Source organism: Rhyacophila brunnea, unplaced genomic scaffold (genome assembly GCF_057557595.1).
Source record: "Rhyacophila brunnea isolate RB1 unplaced genomic scaffold, BYU_Rbru_1.0 scaffold_3, whole genome shotgun sequence".
NCBI classification, from domain to species: Eukaryota; Metazoa; Arthropoda; class Insecta; order Trichoptera; family Rhyacophilidae; genus Rhyacophila; species Rhyacophila brunnea.
Genome location: NW_028232965.1, coordinates 17,462,111 through 17,483,609, shown reverse-complemented (window position 1 = coordinate 17,483,609; position 21,499 = coordinate 17,462,111). Strand labels below are relative to the sequence as shown.

General features: G+C 32.3%; 1 protein-coding gene across 1 annotated transcript; it reads right to left on the bottom strand.

Annotated features, from left to right (window-relative positions):
- Positions 1 to 176: 176 nt before the first annotated feature.
- Positions 177 to 20,885, bottom strand: LOC147067985 (uncharacterized). Its single transcript, XM_085952556.1, has 13 exons — positions 20,783 to 20,885; positions 19,436 to 19,569; positions 16,597 to 17,430; positions 15,406 to 15,563; positions 14,614 to 14,861; positions 12,474 to 12,686; positions 11,346 to 11,730; positions 9,945 to 9,949; positions 4,413 to 4,520; positions 2,573 to 2,706; positions 1,626 to 2,462; positions 1,384 to 1,541; positions 177 to 1,276 (listed from the first exon to the last, which is right to left on the bottom strand). Exons 1-13 carry the CDS (start codon positions 20,865 to 20,867, stop codon positions 316 to 318), a joined length of 4,260 nt encoding a protein of 1,419 aa, XP_085808682.1. The 5' UTR covers positions 20,868 to 20,885; the 3' UTR covers positions 177 to 315.
- Positions 20,886 to 21,499: the final 614 nt, after the last annotated feature.

Below are 21,499 nucleotides of genomic sequence, written 5' to 3'. Positions count from 1 at the left end.
TGACTATTATTAGGCCTTGGACTTTTTTCTTATGTTCAAAATGTCCTGTCTTTAGTAGATATCAAAAAACGAATATCTATAGGTATGTATATTTAAAATTTAGGTGACAAACATGATTTCAAAGCTAGGTGTTGGTGATTTATAAAAAAAATGAATAAGTTTTCAGTATTCAAAGAACATATTTATTAAATAATAACATACATAAAAATAAAACAATAAGAAAGGTCATTTCAGGGAGAACGGCGGATGAATTAAAATTGCTTTAGGTCATCAACACCTTTGTATGTGTAATCACGGTTGTATAAGTTCACTTGATCATATGTACTTATTAACATTAGAGCCGTAGGACTGCATGAAGTCTTTGTTCATGAAGTCTGAAACCATGTTTTTCTTGGACAATACATCAGTGTGGTAGATTATGACGTCAGTCATGAACATATTGGGGACAAAGAAGAAGGTCTCATCAATAGGACGATCCAGAGGGAAACCGAAAGGCAGATCCTCGTAGAAGCGAGCTCCACTTCCTACTCCACCAGAATATTGTTGAGGGAATCCAGTTCCGTAAGGAACCTTAGATTGACGGTATGGTGACACCATAACAAATACTTGGAATATCATACCTCCCATCTTACCCTTGGGCAACAAGAGTCTGAGTGGCCATCCGTTATGGGCTTCAGTCATATCAAGCTTGAAGTCTCCGTTTCCACTGAGACCGTTCATAACCTTATCGTACAAGAAACGAGATGGGGTGCGGTCAAAGACGGTTCTGGCGAAATCAATATTCTTACGAGTGATGATGTTCTTTCCGGTCTTCAAGTTGTAGATGAAGTGGTCGAGTTCAACAAAGTTATATTTGTTTTCATCAAAGTTGATTGGGTGGCCGAAGTTGTCGTACTTGGGACCCAGAAACATCCTGATGGAAACATCCATGTCCTTCTCTGACATAACGTTGAAGTTGACCATGAATGGCTTGTGGTTGAGGCGCATCTGGCTGGCGTAGAACATGAAATTTTCTTTTTGACTATCGATCTCATCCTTGATCAAGTAGACACCGTTGGTAATATCGTACATGTATTCTTCGAAGAATGTGGTAAGGGGGGTAAATTCAACGTTCTCAACCTTGACTCCAGGGAAGTACAGTTCGGACTTGGTGTAGCTAGGGAGCATATCCTTGAAACGTAAGAAGTTCCTCATGAAGCGAGTATACAACTGGTAGAACATGGGGTCACGCATGGTGGTATGGAACTGCTCGATAGCGGATGGAACATAGTTAACCCTGCAAAAACACAATAATCCATTGGTCAATCAATAAATATAATATGTACGGAAAGTTTCGGAGTTGTGTTAGATAATTTATAATATTTAATCATTAAAAGTACTCACTCATCGTATGTGTAGACTCCACCTCCCAAAAGGAATTTGGAAATAACAGACAAGTAATCGAAGAATTTGATATCACCAACATCCTTGTTTCCTTGGACAAAGCGACCTAACATTTCAATGTCTTGGTAGCTCTTGAGGGATAGTTTAGATCCGTCAAACTGAAAGAAAAATATAAATTAGGATATTTCTAAGAGGTTTTTGGGGATTGCTTAATGGATTTTAAGTAATGTATGAATAATTACCAGAGTGATGAAACCACGATCTATAGCAAGGCGAATTCTCCTTTCGTAATCGTCGACTTCTTGGATAAGATAAACATTGTATTCATTGAACATCATAAAGTCTTGAGTTCTCATTGGCATGGCATATCCGTTATGGTGTTTCATGTTAGGGTTGAATCCGGTCTTAACTGGCCAGTACCATGAGAATCTTGGGATCTCTCCAAGACCATTGGACAATCTCTCAAGATAGTAACGAGCCAATATCTGTTGGTGAACATAGTAGTAGAGCTCACCACGTCTGTCCTTATTCAATCCATGGACTTGACCTCCCATCCAGAATGGATAGTCAATATGGAAGTAGTAATAATAAGTGTTAAGGCCAATATCATTGGTGAAATATGACAGTTTCTGTTCCATATCATTGTAATCGTATCCAACGCTGAAGTTGTTGTAGATCTTATATTTATTAGTACCAATATTGTAAACTCCATTGTGTTCAGCCATTTTGTTGTCCATAATATGTCCTTGTTGTTTGACGTAATTGGCTTTTTCAATAACATCAGAACTGACGAAGTAGAATGGATAGATTTCATATGGAGGAGGCAATACGATGCCTTGGCAGTCGTTACGGTGGAGCACAGCAACAGTGAAGGAGTACACGAACAAACCTTCGTTCATGTAGAAGCGAGCCCAACGAGCGGTGTTGATGAAGGTTTCGAAGTCCTTTGCGTAGAAGAACAAATGGAACAAAGCAATGGCTTCATCTCTGTGTTTATCAAAAGTCAGAGTGAAGATTTTGTGCTTGGGGAGAAATCCGCGTTTCATGAATCTCATGAAGTCTTTGTAAACTTCAATGTTCTAAAATTAAAATAAAATGTTGTTATTAAAAAACAATAAGACTGCCCAACAATAAGTGTATTCACATTTATATGTTCAAAAATATTATCTGAAAAGAAAGTCAAACTCACCATGAATTTATCGCGGTTTCCTTCCAAAGAGAAATCTTTAACGATATGCAATTGCTCTTCATTGATGTTGGGTTGGATGACATGGTTTAAGAGATCGAATACCCTCTTCTGTTTCAATAGGAACTCCTTATCGGCTGAATGGAAAAAATACACGCAAAATTATAATAGGTATGTTATTATAAGAATGTTTTACTATGTACTAGTATTTTTCGAGCTATGAATTAATGCACTACTTTTTTGAAATCAAAAACTCGTCGCATGAGACAATAATAATAATTAATGGAATACTTAAAAAGTAGAGGAGTAATTTTTACATACATTTTTTGAAACATTCGTTAGTAATATTTCAATATTAAACATTTTTAGAAAAACTGGATGGTTACGATGGTTTACATCAGCAATTTATTGTAGCACGTCATGCATATTCACCGGATCGGCAAAACAAAAATGAAATCCAAAGATACATGAAAATCTATTTGTAGAGGTGAAAAGAGCTATTCTACACAAATTTTAAAAACCGTTTTAAATACCTAACCCTTTAAGTTTTAAATATCTATCAATTTGTATGGTAGTGAAGATAACTTAGGGACATTTTGATAGAAATATGGTTATATTACAATTGATATAGGTTCTAATACACAAACGCATGTATTAAGTAAGACTTCAAAATTTCAAATTCCTAAACCATATAATACACATTCACTACCAAGGTAACGTATTGAGAGTAAGTTTTATGGAAAAGAGAACTTTTTCAAAAACCATGCCAAATCTAAACGTCAGTGCTCATATTGCGTTATTTATCAGTTTAAGATGGGAAGAAATATAATAGAAAACAGCAGGTGATAAATTTACGAGTACATACAATTTTAGACAATAAATGGTAGAAGGTGGCATTGTATTTGACTAATTTTACTGATTTACATTGTTTAATAAATGGGTTAGCAATAAACTTTAGGGCCTAGTTATTTTGAAAGTGCACGACTAATTTATTACCTTTAATATATTTGTCTTATCTATCTATCTGTATGTCTGTAACGCATGAGAGAAAGACGATTGTAAATATGTAGCAGAGAGCGAGTCGGGGAGAAGGCGTATTAAAAGAGGCATGATGAGGGAAATCGTACACGTAAAGGTAAATGCCAAATTTGAAAAATCTGCCACGCAAATAAATGAAAGGGCCTGTCCCGCTCGGCGTAGGTCAAAATTGAGTTTTTATTGTATTTTCAAACCATGATCCTGGACACTACTTAAACGTTGTAGATAATATATTTATATAATTTTGAAGCCTTATTATCCTTTATATTTATTTTAAACATTTGTTGACTGGATAAAGTATTTTTATTACATAAAATAGTATTCTTTTAAACCTCTCGCTCTAATGTTTTAGAATATAGTCATATTTCGGTACATGAATGTGCAGTGGTGTTAAGATTTTTTACATTTAAATGTATAAATGTATAATTATATATACATTTAAATGTATAAATGTACATGTATAAATCAAAACGAAAGTGTTAAATCAACAAAGTGACATTTGGATAAGAAATTGATGTGCTATCCAATACACGATTAATAAAAAAAATAGAAAAATTATGAACGAAGAAGAACCATCAGCTATCAGCATCAGCTGCTTGACAAATGAACGAGTTCAGCGATGACTGCTTGGCAAAGCTTTTAATCAAAATAATTTATGTTGCAGTACTAAGACACATCCGAAAATGTTATCATTTTCTAGTTATTAAAGTAACATTAATCTTAACCATTTCACAATAAATATCTTTCTAACTATTGGTATAATATGAAAGATAGGTATTTAATGTTGTTTATATTATGTGTTCACCTTTCTTGAAGTTAGTGTTGGTCTGTAAGAATGCAGCCGACGCCACGGAGAATCCCACCACAAAGAATAGAGCGAGGAACTTCATCCTGGAACCTTGGCAGTATTCAACTGTGCCATCTCAAAAAAACGCCACCTTTTTATACTTGCACCATTTCGCTGACATATTAATTGAAATTCATATTGGTTATCGAATATAATTATTATAATTATTATTTTTGTGTTGACAACAGTTAATCATAAAGATGGAATAAAAGGTGCATTACGATAGCCTTTTCAATCACACATAAATATTTAATGCATTTTTTTTTCACCCGTTTACTTTATTGTTTACTGCGACAGTGAGAGATAACATTAGATAATGATTTTCAATTACTATTTGGTAGGTAATCATATCAATTAAAATTATTGAAAGGTATATATTTCAACCATGAGAGTTGAGGCTTTCGAGATGTGGCTTTATAGATGTATCCTCACAATTCCTTGGACTGACAATATGACAAATGTATACGTCCTCGAAAGAATGGGAAAGAACCAAGAAGTTCTAAGTTCTTCTTTCATAGTATCACAATCAGAAAATTACAGTACCTCGGCTACCCTATTAGAGAACAAAAGTATGGTATACCCCAAAACATTATTCAAGTAAAGGCGGCCCTCATAATTCAGTGTGTAACTCGCTGACCTTTCATCCGGGGGCCCCTAGTTCGATTCTCGGTAAAGTGACAATATATTTATGTGATTTTCTAGAAACCTAAGTGTTTGTGATTGTTTCTCTTCTATTACCAAATACACTACTGTCATTGGGCTGCATGACGTGTTGTAGTGTTAAAAAATAATAAATATAATTCATATACCGACATAATATATTTTATTTTTTAAAATTTTATTTAAAAATATCAACGATAAATGTAGCATAGTACGACGTCGAATATCGTGGCCGTGGTTGGTAAGAGTTCAGCCTTATTGAACTTATGAACTTTATGAAAATAATTACGTACCTATGTAAATTATTTTTACCGTAAAACCAACTGTCTTTACCCCCTTTGACCTGCTGTATGTTTTTAGCTGGGTCATATCGATGGAAACTTTTGATATATTGTTTGGAATAATATTAAGGTCCACAAAAAAATCTGCCAGTTGCGAATTATTCATCGGATTTGTAATATTTATACCACGAAACAAATTTCCTTTCCCCAGTGTGCTGTCAGTTTAAAAAAAATGGCAGACACTGGACTAATTAGATAGAGACTAGAGACTATCACACTCGTTTCCTAATCGGTGGTTTGCGGGTATGAAATCCGCGTTTCTAAAATTCACATTTTTCTTTCAATATACTCGTATATGTGTATATTTCTGGTATGGATCCAATAATTGTTTGAGAAAATGGTTATGAAATATTTTTATTGTAAAAGATCATAAGTTTCACCATTCTAGCGCATCTATTCAATAAGATTTCACAAGACTGCTATCGGCAGCTATCGAGGGTAGTTTTTCCTATGTTTGTATCGAATTATAATCGTATTATAATTGTTACAATAAGTTAGCCGTCTAAACAGTCAACACTGTATATCTCGCTCTAAAATTTAGCACACCCAAGAGAGGTTCTTTTAAAACATAGCACTTATTGTAACAATTACAACTAACTTATTGTAATTGTTAGTTAAAAAAATATGAAAAACTACCCTTGATAGCTGCCGAAAGCGGCCGATAGCAGTCTTGTGTGTAGAATAGATGCGCAGGAGCGGAAATAGTAATTTTCCGAAACCACCTGTCTGTTAGTAATGAAATGAAGACATTACTAACAACTGATCTCACAAAGTTGCCAAAAACATGCGATAACCCCCGTCAATTATTCACGTATTACATAATAATTATTACTTGGTATATATGTAGTTAAAGTAAAATGGTCATTGCCAAATTAAATGTTTCAGAGAGTTAATATTGATAAAAATATACGATTAATTCGTTCAATTTATTTTACCAAATTATTTTGTCAGCGAGTAATTCAATATAAATTGGAATATCATGAATGACATAATAATTATTGTATTGATTCATAAATATTTTAATTAAATACGCACATTTTTTTACAATATTCAATTTTTCATAATACATCGATACTTTGAAACAGAGCATACACAGTAATAATTTAAAAATCCATTTCGGGCTTCATTAATAAAGTATTTGTTATTAATAAATGAATGTCAGCTTTGCTTATAGTTCATTCTAATTTACATATATTTCGAAATATGACAATTATCTTGACCAATTTACTTTCCTACAGTTTAGAGGTTGGAAATATTGGATTTGTTTTTCTTTTCACTCTTTAATGACGTTTTCATTTTTGACTTTCCGCCAGTTCAGAGCTTTATTTAGTTAGTGACAAAGGTGGCTCGTGATGTGAATATTATGTAAATGGAATAATAAAAGTATTTTTCACAAAAAGTATTCAGTCTCGTTCAGGGCTCAGTATGTAACTAATATAAGTTTTCCAGCAAAGTTTTTGGAAACGATTTTTCTAAATTACCTAATAATATGTCCAAAATATCTTTCAAAATATACGGAGTTTGGCGTTATGATTGACGGGCATTATTGCACTTTTGAAACTGATGGCTGCAATTGTGTTGCTGAATCTGATAACAGATAAGATAATATCACTGACATGAAGGAAAACGGAGATAAGTCAAAACCGTATGAAACTTAGTTATGTAGGTATACTAAATACCTTGTATTGCCTATTAAAAAACAGAGATGTGTCAAAATTAGTTGTAAATTTCTGTTTTCTTAATATAATAAAAAATACTATGATGACTTATTACCTTAATTAATTTTTTTTATATGAATCAATAATTCCATATTTTTTTACTTAAGTATATCCCTTACATTAACATCAAAAATAATCTTTTAAGACCACAACCATTGCTTATTAATAATAAGTATAATAACAAGCACTTTTTAAATGTTTGTTATTGCCAATAAAATTAGTGGCTCCATCAAAAATTAACAGTAAAATTATTATAATAATAATAATAGCCACTAGCCTTCTGTTAATCATGTAGGGTCTGACAGATTCCAGCAATTGTATAAAACGTTTTTCTTTATGAATAAATTATTATTTTCGATTAAGCTTTTTTGTACCTTCCTTTCCTCCAATTTATTTGAACCAATTTAATAATTCCCAAGATGTAAAATATACCTACCACTGTCTTAAAGACACACACACATATATAATAATATATAGTTAGTGAAATTCTGGAATTTTAGACGCATTGTACACACCCTATTGGACATCGTAATAAAGTATAATATAAGTAAGTATCAATTTTAATGTTGGTTTTACGCCAGTATTTACGATATACTTTTTACGGAATTTGAGACACATTTAGTTGAAGACAATATATGACTTCTTAATAATGTATGCTTGCAAAGGATATAGCTTGCCTTGTCAAATTTGATGATTTATTTTTTAAAAATGAAATGTAGGTATAAATAGTTTTTAACCCACAATGTTGATTTTTATCATGCAATAATGTAATATGAGAGGTTGCCTATCAATAAAGAAACTATTGCGATAAGTATTCCAAAGCTTCAAACTTTCGAATGCCTGGCCAATATTTTTGTACTGCACACTCCTCAGTCACAAGTAGACAATCAGCGAATCATTTTTCATTTAGAAATCACGTCTCCAAAAGTAATCATAATTATTTGATGCATTTTAGTATCAGTCATATCTTTGAAATATTAAATTTATTACCAACCGTTTCCACCAATGTATGCATTTTATTATTATTAAATTATATATTATCATTTTTAGATATGTTAAATATAAGTCAGATAATTTTAAAAGGTCATGCAATTTTGAAGGATAAAATGTTATTTGAAATGCTAAATCATTAAAAGAATTTATTGCTCTTTATATATAATTACTGATAATGAATTAAAAATTAAAGATTTTCTCAACTTCACGAAAAAACGTTAAAATAATTAAGCATGTCCATTTCAAATTTGGCATATCAAAATTACATACATTACAAGTAGGGATTGCAATCCCGGACAAATTTTTCAATTCCGGGATTTTATGATTAATATTTTTAATTTTGATCCAGTAAAATCAATTACCTACTTACGTACATACCAACATATTAATATATATTTTTCACAGTTAGAAGATATTATGTGAAAGTTTTATAGACTACTTACACAAAAAGAATTACTCATCATAATAATCTCGAAAAAAAATCGTACATTATTTTATAACATAGGTATATTTAATTCACACAAACACGTTACCTTCATTAAAAATACACCGCAAATTGTCTGAAGATTGCAGGAGGATTTTTGAGCCCAGATATCGATATCGTGGCATCGAGCGATATCCTGGGTCTGCAAACCCTGATAATATTACATACCGAATATACATGCCGTATTGGAGAATATTTTATCTTCCGAACTGCCATTCGATAGTTTGCCCGACAAATCACGTGTTGTATAATTTTATTCTCTATGTCAATCTACGCGCGGTATTTTTTTGATATTAATTTTCCGATTTTCAAACCATACATTATTAAAAAAAAAACTATGGATTTTTAATAAAGAAACTAAATTGGATTGTTAAAATTTAAATGACACTGCGCTAAAACAAATGACTATCATCTAAAATACTTACGATTGTTGCTATAGTGTTCATGACAAAAATAGAATCATACAAAAAATAATATAATTCTTACAATAATACATGATCATAATGGATACTATGCATACCAAATCATAACAATAACAATTCAATGACAGTAGTTGTCTGTATTTATCAAGTTATTATTAACCTCATCTGAAAAGATCATGTGACTTATGAAAATGTAGAAACTACACTGGATTAGCCACGTACATATTGCGAAATGAGTTGCCAGTAGGGTTGGTTATTTACGCATCTTGGATGGCCGAAAATGGTATGGCTAAACTGCGCCACAGGAGATTTAAGAATGCTCTGTTAAAGTAATTGAAAGGTGTCGACGCTGGATCGTTCACGATGGAGGAAGTTTTTGAAGAAGGCCAAGCCCCGCCAAGGATTAAAGTACCAATAATGATGATGCTACATAATGTATATTAAAATAATAATAAAAAAACACACCTCATATTAAAAAAAACCGACTCAGAGATCAAAAACATATCTGAATTCATAAGAAAATCAACAATTATTGTACATTATGTCTAGTTGACGCTGAAATTATAATGAGCAAATAAATATGTCTAATTCGATGCAATGGTATAATATTTACAGACCTACAAACTTATCTGTAGAATTACCAAAACTGGAACTACGAACTACCATAGGACGCCATTTTGAAAATTTCATTCTAATGTCAGATTTGGTCCAGTTACGAGTCTTGATTGGGTAGTTTTCGACAGTGGCTCCCCATCCCATTCTAGGTTTGTACGATAGTATGTCGATCATTAGTTATATTTAAAAGATAATTCAAATGTAAGATGTGAAGGTAGTGAATTCCTTGATTGATTTTTTTTTTATATAAAATTTACCGGGGCTATAAAATGTATCGTAAATGATTAATACCCCGTTTACACGTGCATTGATTTACTGCTGACAGTACGTATTATCGCGGGTCATAACAAAAAAAGATTGCATGCATGGATCAAAAATGCTCAGATGCTTCTGAATTTTAGCTAGTCAAATGGACTGTGAGATATCTGCGCCTGCTCAGTAGAACGATAGTGGTGAACCTGCCGGTAAAAAACGAACTACACCACGCAGAGACTCATTTTGAGGTTAATCGATTTTCACGACCTGTAAAATAGTACCATCTAATGATAACACCGCGTCTCACGTACTCTTGAAGAATGAGATTGACGAGACAGTCAGAACTTTTAGGTGTAAACAGTCATATCGCGATAGTTTAAAATACACACTATTGGTGAAAGTAAATCCATGCACGTGTACATGCGCTATAATGACAGGTTTAAACAAAATACGTAAAAGCAGCGCAACGGTCAGCTTGTTTGCCTCTTGTTTTTTTTCCTTTTCTAATATATGTGATTCTTGTGATTGTTATACCGTTGCGACATGGGCCATGGATGCAGTGACAGTCCGGTCTTTATTTAAGATGATGTTTTCTTTAGATGTATGTTCTAAAAAAAAACAGTTTTGACCTATATTAGAAAACCGTTCATTATTTTTGCCAATCCTGATTTCTGACAGAATAATTTTGGCAGGCCGAAAAAAATGAAAAGAAAAAGTTTCTCTCGAAAAGAAAATCTCGTCTCGAATATTTTCAAGAAACAATCAGAAATGGCCAATCTCGAATCTAGAGAAATCTTCGATGAGATTCTTAAGAAATTATCACTAGGTTAGAAGAGCTTAAAAAAGTCTCGACAGTATTATTGGACTGACGTCTCAACTTTCATTGTAACCGGAATTTGTTAAATTTTACGGTAAAAAAAAAGATTGCCCAGAACATCTAAAAAATAAAGGTGGACAAGAAGGGGTAATTTTGCAATAATGATGAAAAATCAAAAAAATATTTTTGAATTCTTGAGAAAAAAAATATGAATCTCGATCAATGAAAAAAGTCAAGAAATCACAAGCTCTACTAGATACCAGGCGATGGACACTGCGGGCTCAATTGTGCGGATGGCAATGCAGGCATCGCTGAAGAAATAAATAATGAGGACATGTAACTGGGTTATACTCCTCAATAGTAATGAACTAAAATGAACAACAAGAAAACATAATATAACATGGCAGTAAAACACAAATTTGTTGATATTGAAATATATTTTTTTACAGTAAGTATTTACAACATACAATGTACAATATAAGTATATTGGTTTATAATAGCAGTGTATGAAACATCAACGTTTTTTTAATATGCAGGTTCTATTTTTCTCGTTGAATTACATTTGCAGACGTCATAAAATCTCTACTTATGGTAAATGAGCACATCCTCGAAGTGAAGATTGCTTGCGAGGAAGGAGCTTGGGTCGATGAGGCGATTGAAGGGGTAGCCGTATGGCAAGTCATCGAGGTTAAGAGCACTTGGGAGAAGGTAGCTAGGCAGGGTCTTCTTGGTAAGGTGGTATGGTGACACAATCACGAAAATTTGAGCAGGCATGCCTCCCTTCCAGCCTCGGGGCAGCAGCAGCCTTTGTGGGAGTCCATGCCAGTATTCGGGGAGCTTCAATGTGATATCCTTGTTCTCGTTAAGGCTGGTGTCAATAAGCTTGTACAAGTCTCTTGATGTGAAGCTGTCCTTGAGGTACAATGCAAAGTCATCGGATAGGCGTTGGACTGTATTCTTGCCGCTCTTCACTGGAAGTTAAAAAATATAAAAAAGTTACGCATAATAATAATGATATATATATTACATATATATTATATATATATATATTATAGTACAAACTCCATTGTGTTTAACTATTTGTTCAACAGTAACATAAATTACTTCGCTTCCATGTTTACAAAAATGTTATAATATAATAGTAGTAACAGTGAAAAATTGAAAATCACACAAGGTTCAAAAATTAAATACCTACTTCCGATCACACAGTAGCGGACCATATTATATGAATATGCTGGTCTATAGATATGTTCAAATCATCGAGATCTTACTTTCCAATAAAGCCCACATATTTATTTCCTAAACTAAGATTTCAATAAATCCCATGATCATTTTTGATTAATTTTAACATGAGAAAACGCCAGTTCAATTAATCAATATATATATATATATATATACATTAATTATATACACGGAAAAACCATTTGAAGTATTATTGCTAATCAAATGAATAGTTTTTTTTATGGATGAGTATACTTGTATCCTTATTATACGACATACTTACAATGAAATGTATAAAAAAATCTAGTTTTCACGAATTTAAGGTGAAACTTTTAAATAAATTATGTTTTGTAAAATTATTTTCCTCGCCACTTAAAAAGTATTTGATCAGTATCTATCATTAATTTTATAGTTATGGTGTAGGAATAAATAAATTATTTAAGTATTTTTTCTACATGAATGGTACGTATTATTTTTGGAGTTAGATACTTACATTCATATACAAATTTATCCAGCTCGACGTAATGGAGCCTATTTTCATTCAGGCTCTTATATAGGTCTTTTCCGCTTATCTTGGGTCCCAAGAAAATCCTGAAGACGTATTTGCCCTCCTTCTCAACATTCAAATTTGTTGTGACAGCGAATGGCTTGTGGTTCAGTCTGGATTGACGAGTCTTGACGATCAATTCATCGGTTTTCAAGGTAGCTGAAAATAAAGATTAATGAATAGATGTAGGCAAGCCATATCAGATATATGGCAGGAAAGAGGCAGTGTAGACCACTAGTTCTCAAACTGGGGGACGCGGCCCTCTAGGTAGCCCTGGAGCTCTTACCAGAGAGCCGCAAAATATTTCAGTATTTGAAAAAAAAATCATAAAAAACGTGGTTACTGGACGATAATATTTCCCAAACTTAAATTAAGACCAAAGTACAATTGGATAAGAACACCATTTTCTCAATCCTTAAAATATGATTATGTAACGTGGGAATTTCAAAAAGAATTGATGGATATTAGATCAGATAATTCCCTTGAAGTCGAATTTAATGAAAGAAGTCTTGCAGAATTTTGGATAAGGCGACAGCAAGAATATCCGTCAATCGCAAAAGCAGCATTGTTAATCACAATTCCTTTTGCAACAACATACCTATGCGAAACAGCATTTTTATCATTACTGGTAATAAAATAATAAACATATGTCGTATTTTTCAACGGAGACTTTGGAGCAAACCCTGCAAATTAGCATCTCAAACATTGTACCGGATTTTGATGTATTAGTAGATATATGCAATCACACCCTTCTTATTAAATTGTTTTTGATTTTTTAATAAAAATGTACCTTTAATTATAATCAATGGTAAATAAAGTACTGTTGGTCACTAAAGACTAAAATTTTTGAGAATAGGAGCCTTGGATTTTTTTTCTGATTTTGGGGGCCGTGGTATGAAAAAGTTTGAAAAGCACTAGTGTAGACTATGTATTTACGCCCAATATAATGACCACCATTGCTAATTATAATCCTGGAATAAGATATTGCTAAAATAATTGTGCATAATACGTAAAACGAATTTAATATAGTAAATTTTTCAAATGTTCACTATTTTGAATGATGGTTTAGTTTGTATAAAAATTTACAGTTATAGGTACCTACATATTATTATTTACTATTTCGCAATCTTATGAAAGTAATGAGATGAATAGTATTTTTCTTAGATTTTGTGTATATCAAGATTTAGGACGGTCGGATATCCTTATGTAAACTGATATTTTTTAGGATTTTAGAAATTTTTGGTATCCTGAAATTAAACTACATTGAATATATAACATAGAGCAGGGGTAGTCAACCGGTGCCTACCGCCCACTAGTGGGCGTTCCAGCTTTCATGGTGGGCGGTAGTGGTTCTAAAAACATTATTAACTTTATTAAAAACTTCGTTATAATCTATTAAAGAGAGAATTTCATCACTTTTCTGAATTGTCATCTATAAAAGATGATGTATCTAATTCCAGAGCATATTGACAGATTCAGTAGCCACCTCAACGAACTTAAATTGGACATGGAAAAACGATTTGAAGATATTTTGAAATTGAAAGTGTATGACTGGCTGAAAAATCATTTTACCGAAAATATTGAAGAGGCTGATACAAGTTGCCAAGAAGAAATGTTAAAAAATAGATATGATGAAGAAAGTAAATACAAATTCGATAGTGGTGGATATGAAAACAAATGGCAAAATAAAAAAAAATGCCTATCTTATATCCAAATATGTGGAATATGATATTCAGTTTATTGAAACCTTTCCCTACCTCATATCTTGTGGAATCAGGTGGGCGACTACTAACAGAGATACAATAGTGGGCGGTAGGTATAAAAAGGTTGACTACCCCTGATATAGAGGATTGCAAGACGGTTTATATGCCGTTAGCTCAAACTATTGTGTTAATGCGTTAGAACTTAAAATCTGACAATATTGATGAAAAATTAGCATACATTAATAATTAGTGTAAGTATGTGAATGTTGCAGGATTCGCCGTAAGCTTTTTTACTGGTAACAATTGGCAGTATAGCATTGAGATAAAATTATGCGTGAGATAAGACCATTTGACATTGGTTGGTATAGTTTCATTGTCGTTACCTTCTTTTTTGGTGAGATACAATCCATTTGTGATGTCACTGTCGTAGTTGTCGAAGTAGGTTAACAATTTATCTACTTCTACATTTTCGATCTTGAGACCTGGACAGCTGAGTTCTTCCAAGGTGTATGGCAGGAATCTACCTTGGTATTGTTCGAAGTAGCCAACGTAGTTCTTGAAAAGTTGATAGAACATGGGGTCACGCAGGCTTGTCTGGTAATTTTCCAATGCTGATGGCCTCAACAAATACCTGTAAATAAAAGATTGGTCTATATTGCATTATTTTAAAATTTGATAATGCTACCTGTTGTTTTCATTGCTGAGACACGTTACCTGTAGCCACAAAATTTGATTTTCATACCATTGACTATATAATTAGAACTCTACCATACAACATCTCAATACTAAGTGAAAACGTTAGAAAAATAAACAAAAAATATACGAATTTAAATTTGGATCCATTATGGGATCGTATATAGAATCGCATGTACTTTTGACGATCCAGAAATATTCACTTAAATTTAAATATATTATAATATTAAACATCGTGAACAAAAAACAGCATATTACATTTAATTGCTCAATATTTTTAATGTTAAAGGATACCGGATAGGAATACCGGTTACTCAGTCATCGTATTTTCTCCCAAAGAGTCAAATTATGTACTTTTTACCAAAATAGCGACAGTACGCTGGTATTATTGATAATATATTAATAAATTAGGTTCCGTCATTAGAAAAGGTAACTGTGGTTTCGTTAAATTTATAGTGATATTTTGATGCTATTAAACATACCAGGCGAGTGGCTTAGGAGAGGCTCCCAACAACATTCTGGCAAGATATTGTGGATTCTTGTAGTAGAGAGGGTGCAGAAGATCGCTGCTGGAGTCGAGAAGGTGTGCGAGGTATTCGATATCCTCGTAAAGACTAAGGTTGAGATGAGATCCATCTTTCTGTAAATGTAAAAGTAAAAGTACTTTATTATGCCACCAGTAATTAAATAACACATTATGGATCAATATAATAACAATTACAAATAATTAAAAATACTGTTTGGTTCATAAAACCAGTTTCAAATTATTCAGGTTGTGTTCACAATTGTGTGATATACACTAGTATTAAGGCAAATTCTTGCCTATTATATGCAGCTAGCCGATTAACATGAAGCTTTCAATTTGTGCCAGTTTAATTATAATTCCTTAGTTTCGGGGTAAAAGTGCATAAGTCAGTTTGATTGCAGCTGAGATAATCGGTTTTTAAATAAATCGCAGTTTTCAAAATACTCTTGCTTAGAAATTAATTGATGTTTTTTTATTTCTTTTACATTATTTTTGTATAATTAAGTTTTTGATATCGTGATACATTCAAAGTTTTGAATAAATAATTTTACTAGTGTTGAGTCAAAGATAAACTTGCAATTTAAAGAAAACTTTATATAATGCGCGTTTATTATATTATAATTGCTTTATATTATTTTATAGTCATGTCTATCTTCAAAGGATAGTCAATTGATTTATCTCTGCGGTTGATTTTTTTAATAATTTAATATTCGTAATGTATTTATTTTAAATTTCATTTATACATCATCAATTATTTAATAAAATAAAAAATGTGAATAACTTGAAATCCATTTTAATAGTATCGAATCAAGATTCGGTATGGTAACAATATAAAAGCTCGATAAGTGTACACGATGAGCGTGTTGCTATTTCTATAATGAAAATATAACAGGTTTTGGAATGTTTTAAACGCGGTGCGTGCATTTACAATCAAAACAATATCAAAGAATACAACCATTAATTAAAAGGTAATATGAATTATAATTAATTTATAATTTTAATTTCCATGATTGCCATTGTATTCCAAGTAAAAAATATTTATTCAATTATGTATAGGTTTTGTCGTTAGTTAGTTTTATATAACTTCGACATTCTATGCATCAGATCATACGGTAAAACTAAAAATATAAACAAATAGTATACTTACAGCAAGAATATAACCTTGATCGATGGCTTCACGAATGCGTAGTTCATAATCTTCATAAGAGTGGTGCAGATAGTTGTGGTTATGATAATCATTGTCAACCACGTGATAATCATTAGGTCTGACAGGGTATTCCAATCCATTAGGATACTTCAAGGATGGGTAGTATCCGGTGGTGATTGGCAAATTCCAATCTAATGTTGGTATATCTCCCAAATTCATGGACAGTCTTTCCAAGTAATAACGAGCCAAGAGTTGCTGATGAAGGTAATAGAAGTGTTCTCCGCGTCTGGTGTATGTTTCTCCAAGCATTTCACTGCTCATCCAGAATGGATAAGTCAGATGATAATAATAATAGTACATATTAAGACCAACGTCTTCAGTGAAGTATGATAGCATCTGTTCCTTGTTGTAATAGGAATATAAGCCTGAGTAGTTGCTGTTGATTAAGATACTGTGATCTTCCCCTTCGTAGACGTTGTCTAACAGATTATCTCCGTGGCCTTGCATCTTGACATTGTATGCCAGTTGAAGGACTTCGGAGTTGAAGAAATAGGATGGAGAGGTTTCATAGGCGTGGGGAATGAGGAGACCCTTGCAATCTAGACGATGCAAGAGGGCAACAGACAATGTGTACGTGAACATCTGTTCGTTGACGTATTCACGTGCCCAACAAGCAGTCTTGTAGAAGGTATCGTAATCCTTAGCATAGTACATCAAGTAGTAAAGTGACACGGCCTGATCCCTCTGTATGAGGTTCATGATCGAGAACACTTTTCCTTTGTGGAGAAGGTTATCCTTGTGCAAGTTGAGGAAAAGCTTTACAGCTTTCAAATCCTGCAAAAACTCCGTTTATTAATTTTGGAAAAGTAAAGTCTTGTATAAATAAACAATCTGGTAGAACATAATCTGCTAAACCATTTAATATGATTTATAGTTCTCAACGTGGCATCATTATCAAACACAGTTATACTTTACTGAATGTTTGGTATGTTAAGATTAACTTTAGCAGATACGATAGTTTGATAGATTTGATAGCGGTCAACAAATTGGTAATCCAGAGAAATCAAAATAACTGCCGCTAAACAATTAAACCGTAGATTATTTTAATCTCTTAAACAAAGTAAAGAAGAATAAATAAAGTGTTAATGTAATGAAAAGACGGTCACACAGAGAATGACTGATTTGATTTGTGTGAATTATATATTACTATAGTTTGACTTTTTGTTAAGCGTTAACAGCTGCCAAATGAATAAATAATTTAATATAAAAATAAATAATTACAAGATAAAAAGAACTTTTTATATACAACGTTTTCAAATTTTCTGTTCAATTATTATGCTAAAACTTGTACTTGATATGACGTAAATAAAAAACAAACAAACAAACGAATATAGAATACTGAAATGTCATTTTGATTTCCATAGTAACGCACGTATAATATATTAATAATTTAGTTGCTAGGACCACCCACTTAGCAACTAATAATAGTGGGTTGGATTACGGATTTCTTCGGAAATAACTTTTCATTCAAAACAGAATTAACTGAAAATGAATTCAATTCTACTTAAAGGTGGCTAAAAGTATTAGAAGAATGCATTGGCATCGTGTTCTGATATATTCTAAAAGTTTAAAATGTCTAGCTAGTCGGGAAGTTAGTTAAAAATCGATTGCAAAATTTGCACTGGATAAACAACCACTGGAAAAATAAGAAGACGAGCTAATAAAAACGTTGTAAAATAGGTTTAATGCAAAACACACCTAATCTTGTTTATACGGGCTTAGTGCTAATCATCAGTACTCACTACTCCCACTAATACCGACACGTGTAAACATGCCGAAATTAACTAATAAGCATTAGTATTCCATAAATTTATTGTTAAATAGTAAATCATATAAGTTGGTTTACGACATAGCGTGAGTTTAAACATGTTTAAATCAGTTGAAATATTCTTAACAAACTAAACCGATCTTCACCAACACGTGTTATTAATTTAATCAAGAAAATTGTCATAATTTGAAACATTTATCAGTGTTGACACTTCGGACTAATCAACATAAAACATTAATTCGTATGTTGAAGTCAATATTCCACCGAAAAACGAGATGATAGTTTGTAGAATATGCAGTATAACAGTGTATATTGTGTAATTTGGAATTGCATCAAAAATATTCATATTAGAAAATTCCTTGAAAAAAATCTTGCACTGAATAGTGTTTGTACATACAACAAAGTCTGGGCGAGAGCTTTAGTAATTAAACTACCATCCGAGGATTCAAATCCCGGACAGAATTTTCAATTTCAGAATTATAATAAATTCTTCATTCCGATATTGGATTAAATACAACATTTTCACATTTAGGTATTAAGTAGGTTGAATCCATGCGTTTAGAAACGTTTTTTTCCTTATATGTAATAGTATAAATATTGTACTGGATTAAGTTGAAAAGTAATGTCTGCTAAATTTTAAATATTGAGAAAACTAATTAAAAAAAACCGTTTCATAAAATCCTAAAATATGACAATTTTAATGTTTCTGCTATAAATATTTAATTATAATAAGTTAAATCGTAGTTTCCGTAGATTTTAACGTTTTAATGTAAAGTAAATTTTAGAAACTGTCAGCCTGTTTAGATAGGTACGTAAATAATTTATTTCTCACAAACTAATCCCGCGATTAATAAATCGAGAGGGATCTCGGGATTGCAAACCCCGCTACAAAGCCAAGCCATAATAAATGTTACTGATGCTGTTCCGTAGTAATATATTTCCGTAATAATGTTACATTCTGAGTATTATTCATATTTAGTCGTGATTAAAAATATTTCAAGTAAATCTTACAGTATATTTGTCGAGGTTTGATTCGATGCTGTACTCTTTTCCAAGCAGCACTTGGTCCTCATGAACATTTGGTTGGTAGACATGGTAGAACAATTGGAAAATTGCCCTTTGCTTTAGGTAAAAATCCCTTGTAGCTGTAAAAAGAGAGAGAGATTTGTGTTATAACTATTAAATAATATTTTGAATTTGGTGGTAACGGGAAACCAAATTGTGTTAATTAAATATTAAACACATATTATTCTATTTAATTTTAATTATTATTATATTCCTGATGATTTCACCGGTTTGATAGCAACGTAAAAAATGACTTAGTTTCAGGGATGGATATAATGGAATTGCTCTACAGTTCCACCGTGGACGATTCGCAGTTGTCTACTTGTTATGAATGCCGTTTTCAATGCTAGTAAAAAATACTAATACAATTATTACGAATCACCTTTACGGTGCCACTATAGAATTACTCCGGTTTGTACCTGTAATACCAGGCACCAGCGAACTATCACTTAGATATTGCCGGTCTAATCACTGCTGTGAATGAATAATGAATCCAAATATAAAAATGACAATTATAGCAGACTCGACTCGTACCGATCGTCAGGTTCGATCGAGAAATGTCATATTAAATCCCTTCATCGAGTCGTGAGGGAAATATACTCATTTTTATTATTGCCTGATCCAACCCGACGATTGTTACGAGAGATTGCTACGAATGCATTAGTATCATCCTACGCCTGTATCAATATCTACGCTCTCATATAAATGTATGACGTTATATCTTTCATATTTGACAACATTCATTATTTTAATAGACAATGAGCATGTTTTATTGCGGTATTTTTAAACTATTTATTTTGAATAAAGAATGTTAAATCCTCAAATCTTATGAATTTTATTATTCATTGAATAAAAAATACTTTATTTAATTATGATCAAGTGCAAGTACGTTAAGACTAAAGTTTTGAGAGATTCTTGACTCTCGCTAGTAATGAAGGAAAGTACCGATTATTGGTACATTGATTTAAACCACAAAAGTCAGTCGCCAATATTTAAAAAAAATATAAAGTGAGTCATTTGCATGACTACTAGTGAATTTTGTCGTAATTAAGTAGGACACAGGTGATTAAATAGATAAATGAAATTATCCCGAATCCGGTGACGTATTTTTTTAAAAATCAAATTTATATTTTGAAACTAATTATTTAATTTGAGAATATTCTTATTCACAAAAATATTTTATTTCAGAAATGTAAATCATATGAAAGCCGATCACAAAATCTCGGGATTGCAAACCCTAATGGCTACATCAAAAACAATACACATTAATAAGTTATTATGGATATTGCTTACCAGTGTCGAGTTCAAGGTGCGGCGGCTGGACTACCGCACAAGAGGCTAGGGCCAACCAGAAGAAGTGGACCAGTAAGTGCTTCATGACTATGCTGAGCGTACTAACATCCTCTAAGCGAGTCAACCTTTTATATTCCCCATTTAATCTGGCATTATGGAATCAAGAGAAAATATCACTATTCATGACAAACCTGATGACCCCTGCATCTCGCTCGTGACCTTAAATCATTCTCGTAAAATTTAATGCAATTAAATGTAATGCTATCAAAAAAAATATTTGAACTAGCAGACTCAGTTAGCGATAGCCAGCTATCTCGTTAGGTCTTGCAGACAGCTTGGAATCTTAAAGACATGGTGTTGAATTTTAATAATCTTGTAGTCTTGTCTAATATATTAGTGAGGCCTTTATCCAGCAGTAGATGAATTCAGGCTGATGATATAAATAAAAATATACTATCACTAATTCTGATATATATCACAATACGACTAGGAAAAATAAAATTAATTTGGGGATGCATTTGTCTAGAAGTGGATTGATCTAAACCAGGGGGGGCAAACTTTTTGGATGGAGGGCCAAATTCAAGAATTCAAAATGAGCGGCGGGCCGCAAGTAAAATACCATTTTTAGATATACCTACACTATTTATTATCACGAAAAATAAACATTTTTTTAAATTCAGGTGTTAATTTTGTGGTTGATATTCTCAAAACTGCTTG

What these genes read in the sequence shown, in the direction of transcription:
- LOC147067985 (XM_085952556.1), bottom strand. Translation starts at nt 20,867, where the DNA reads ATGAAGCACTTACTGGTCCACTTCTTCTGGTTGGCCCTAGCCTCTTGT. An exon ending in CAAACCTCGACAAATATACT is followed by an intron (nt 17,431 to 19,435) that starts GTAAGATTTACT and finishes GAGTTTTTGCAG; the next exon opens with GATTTGAAAGCTGTAAAGCT. An exon ending in ATCAAGGTTATATTCTTGCT is followed by an intron (nt 15,564 to 16,596) that starts GTAAGTATACTA and finishes TTACATTTACAG; the next exon opens with AAAGATGGATCTCATCTCAA.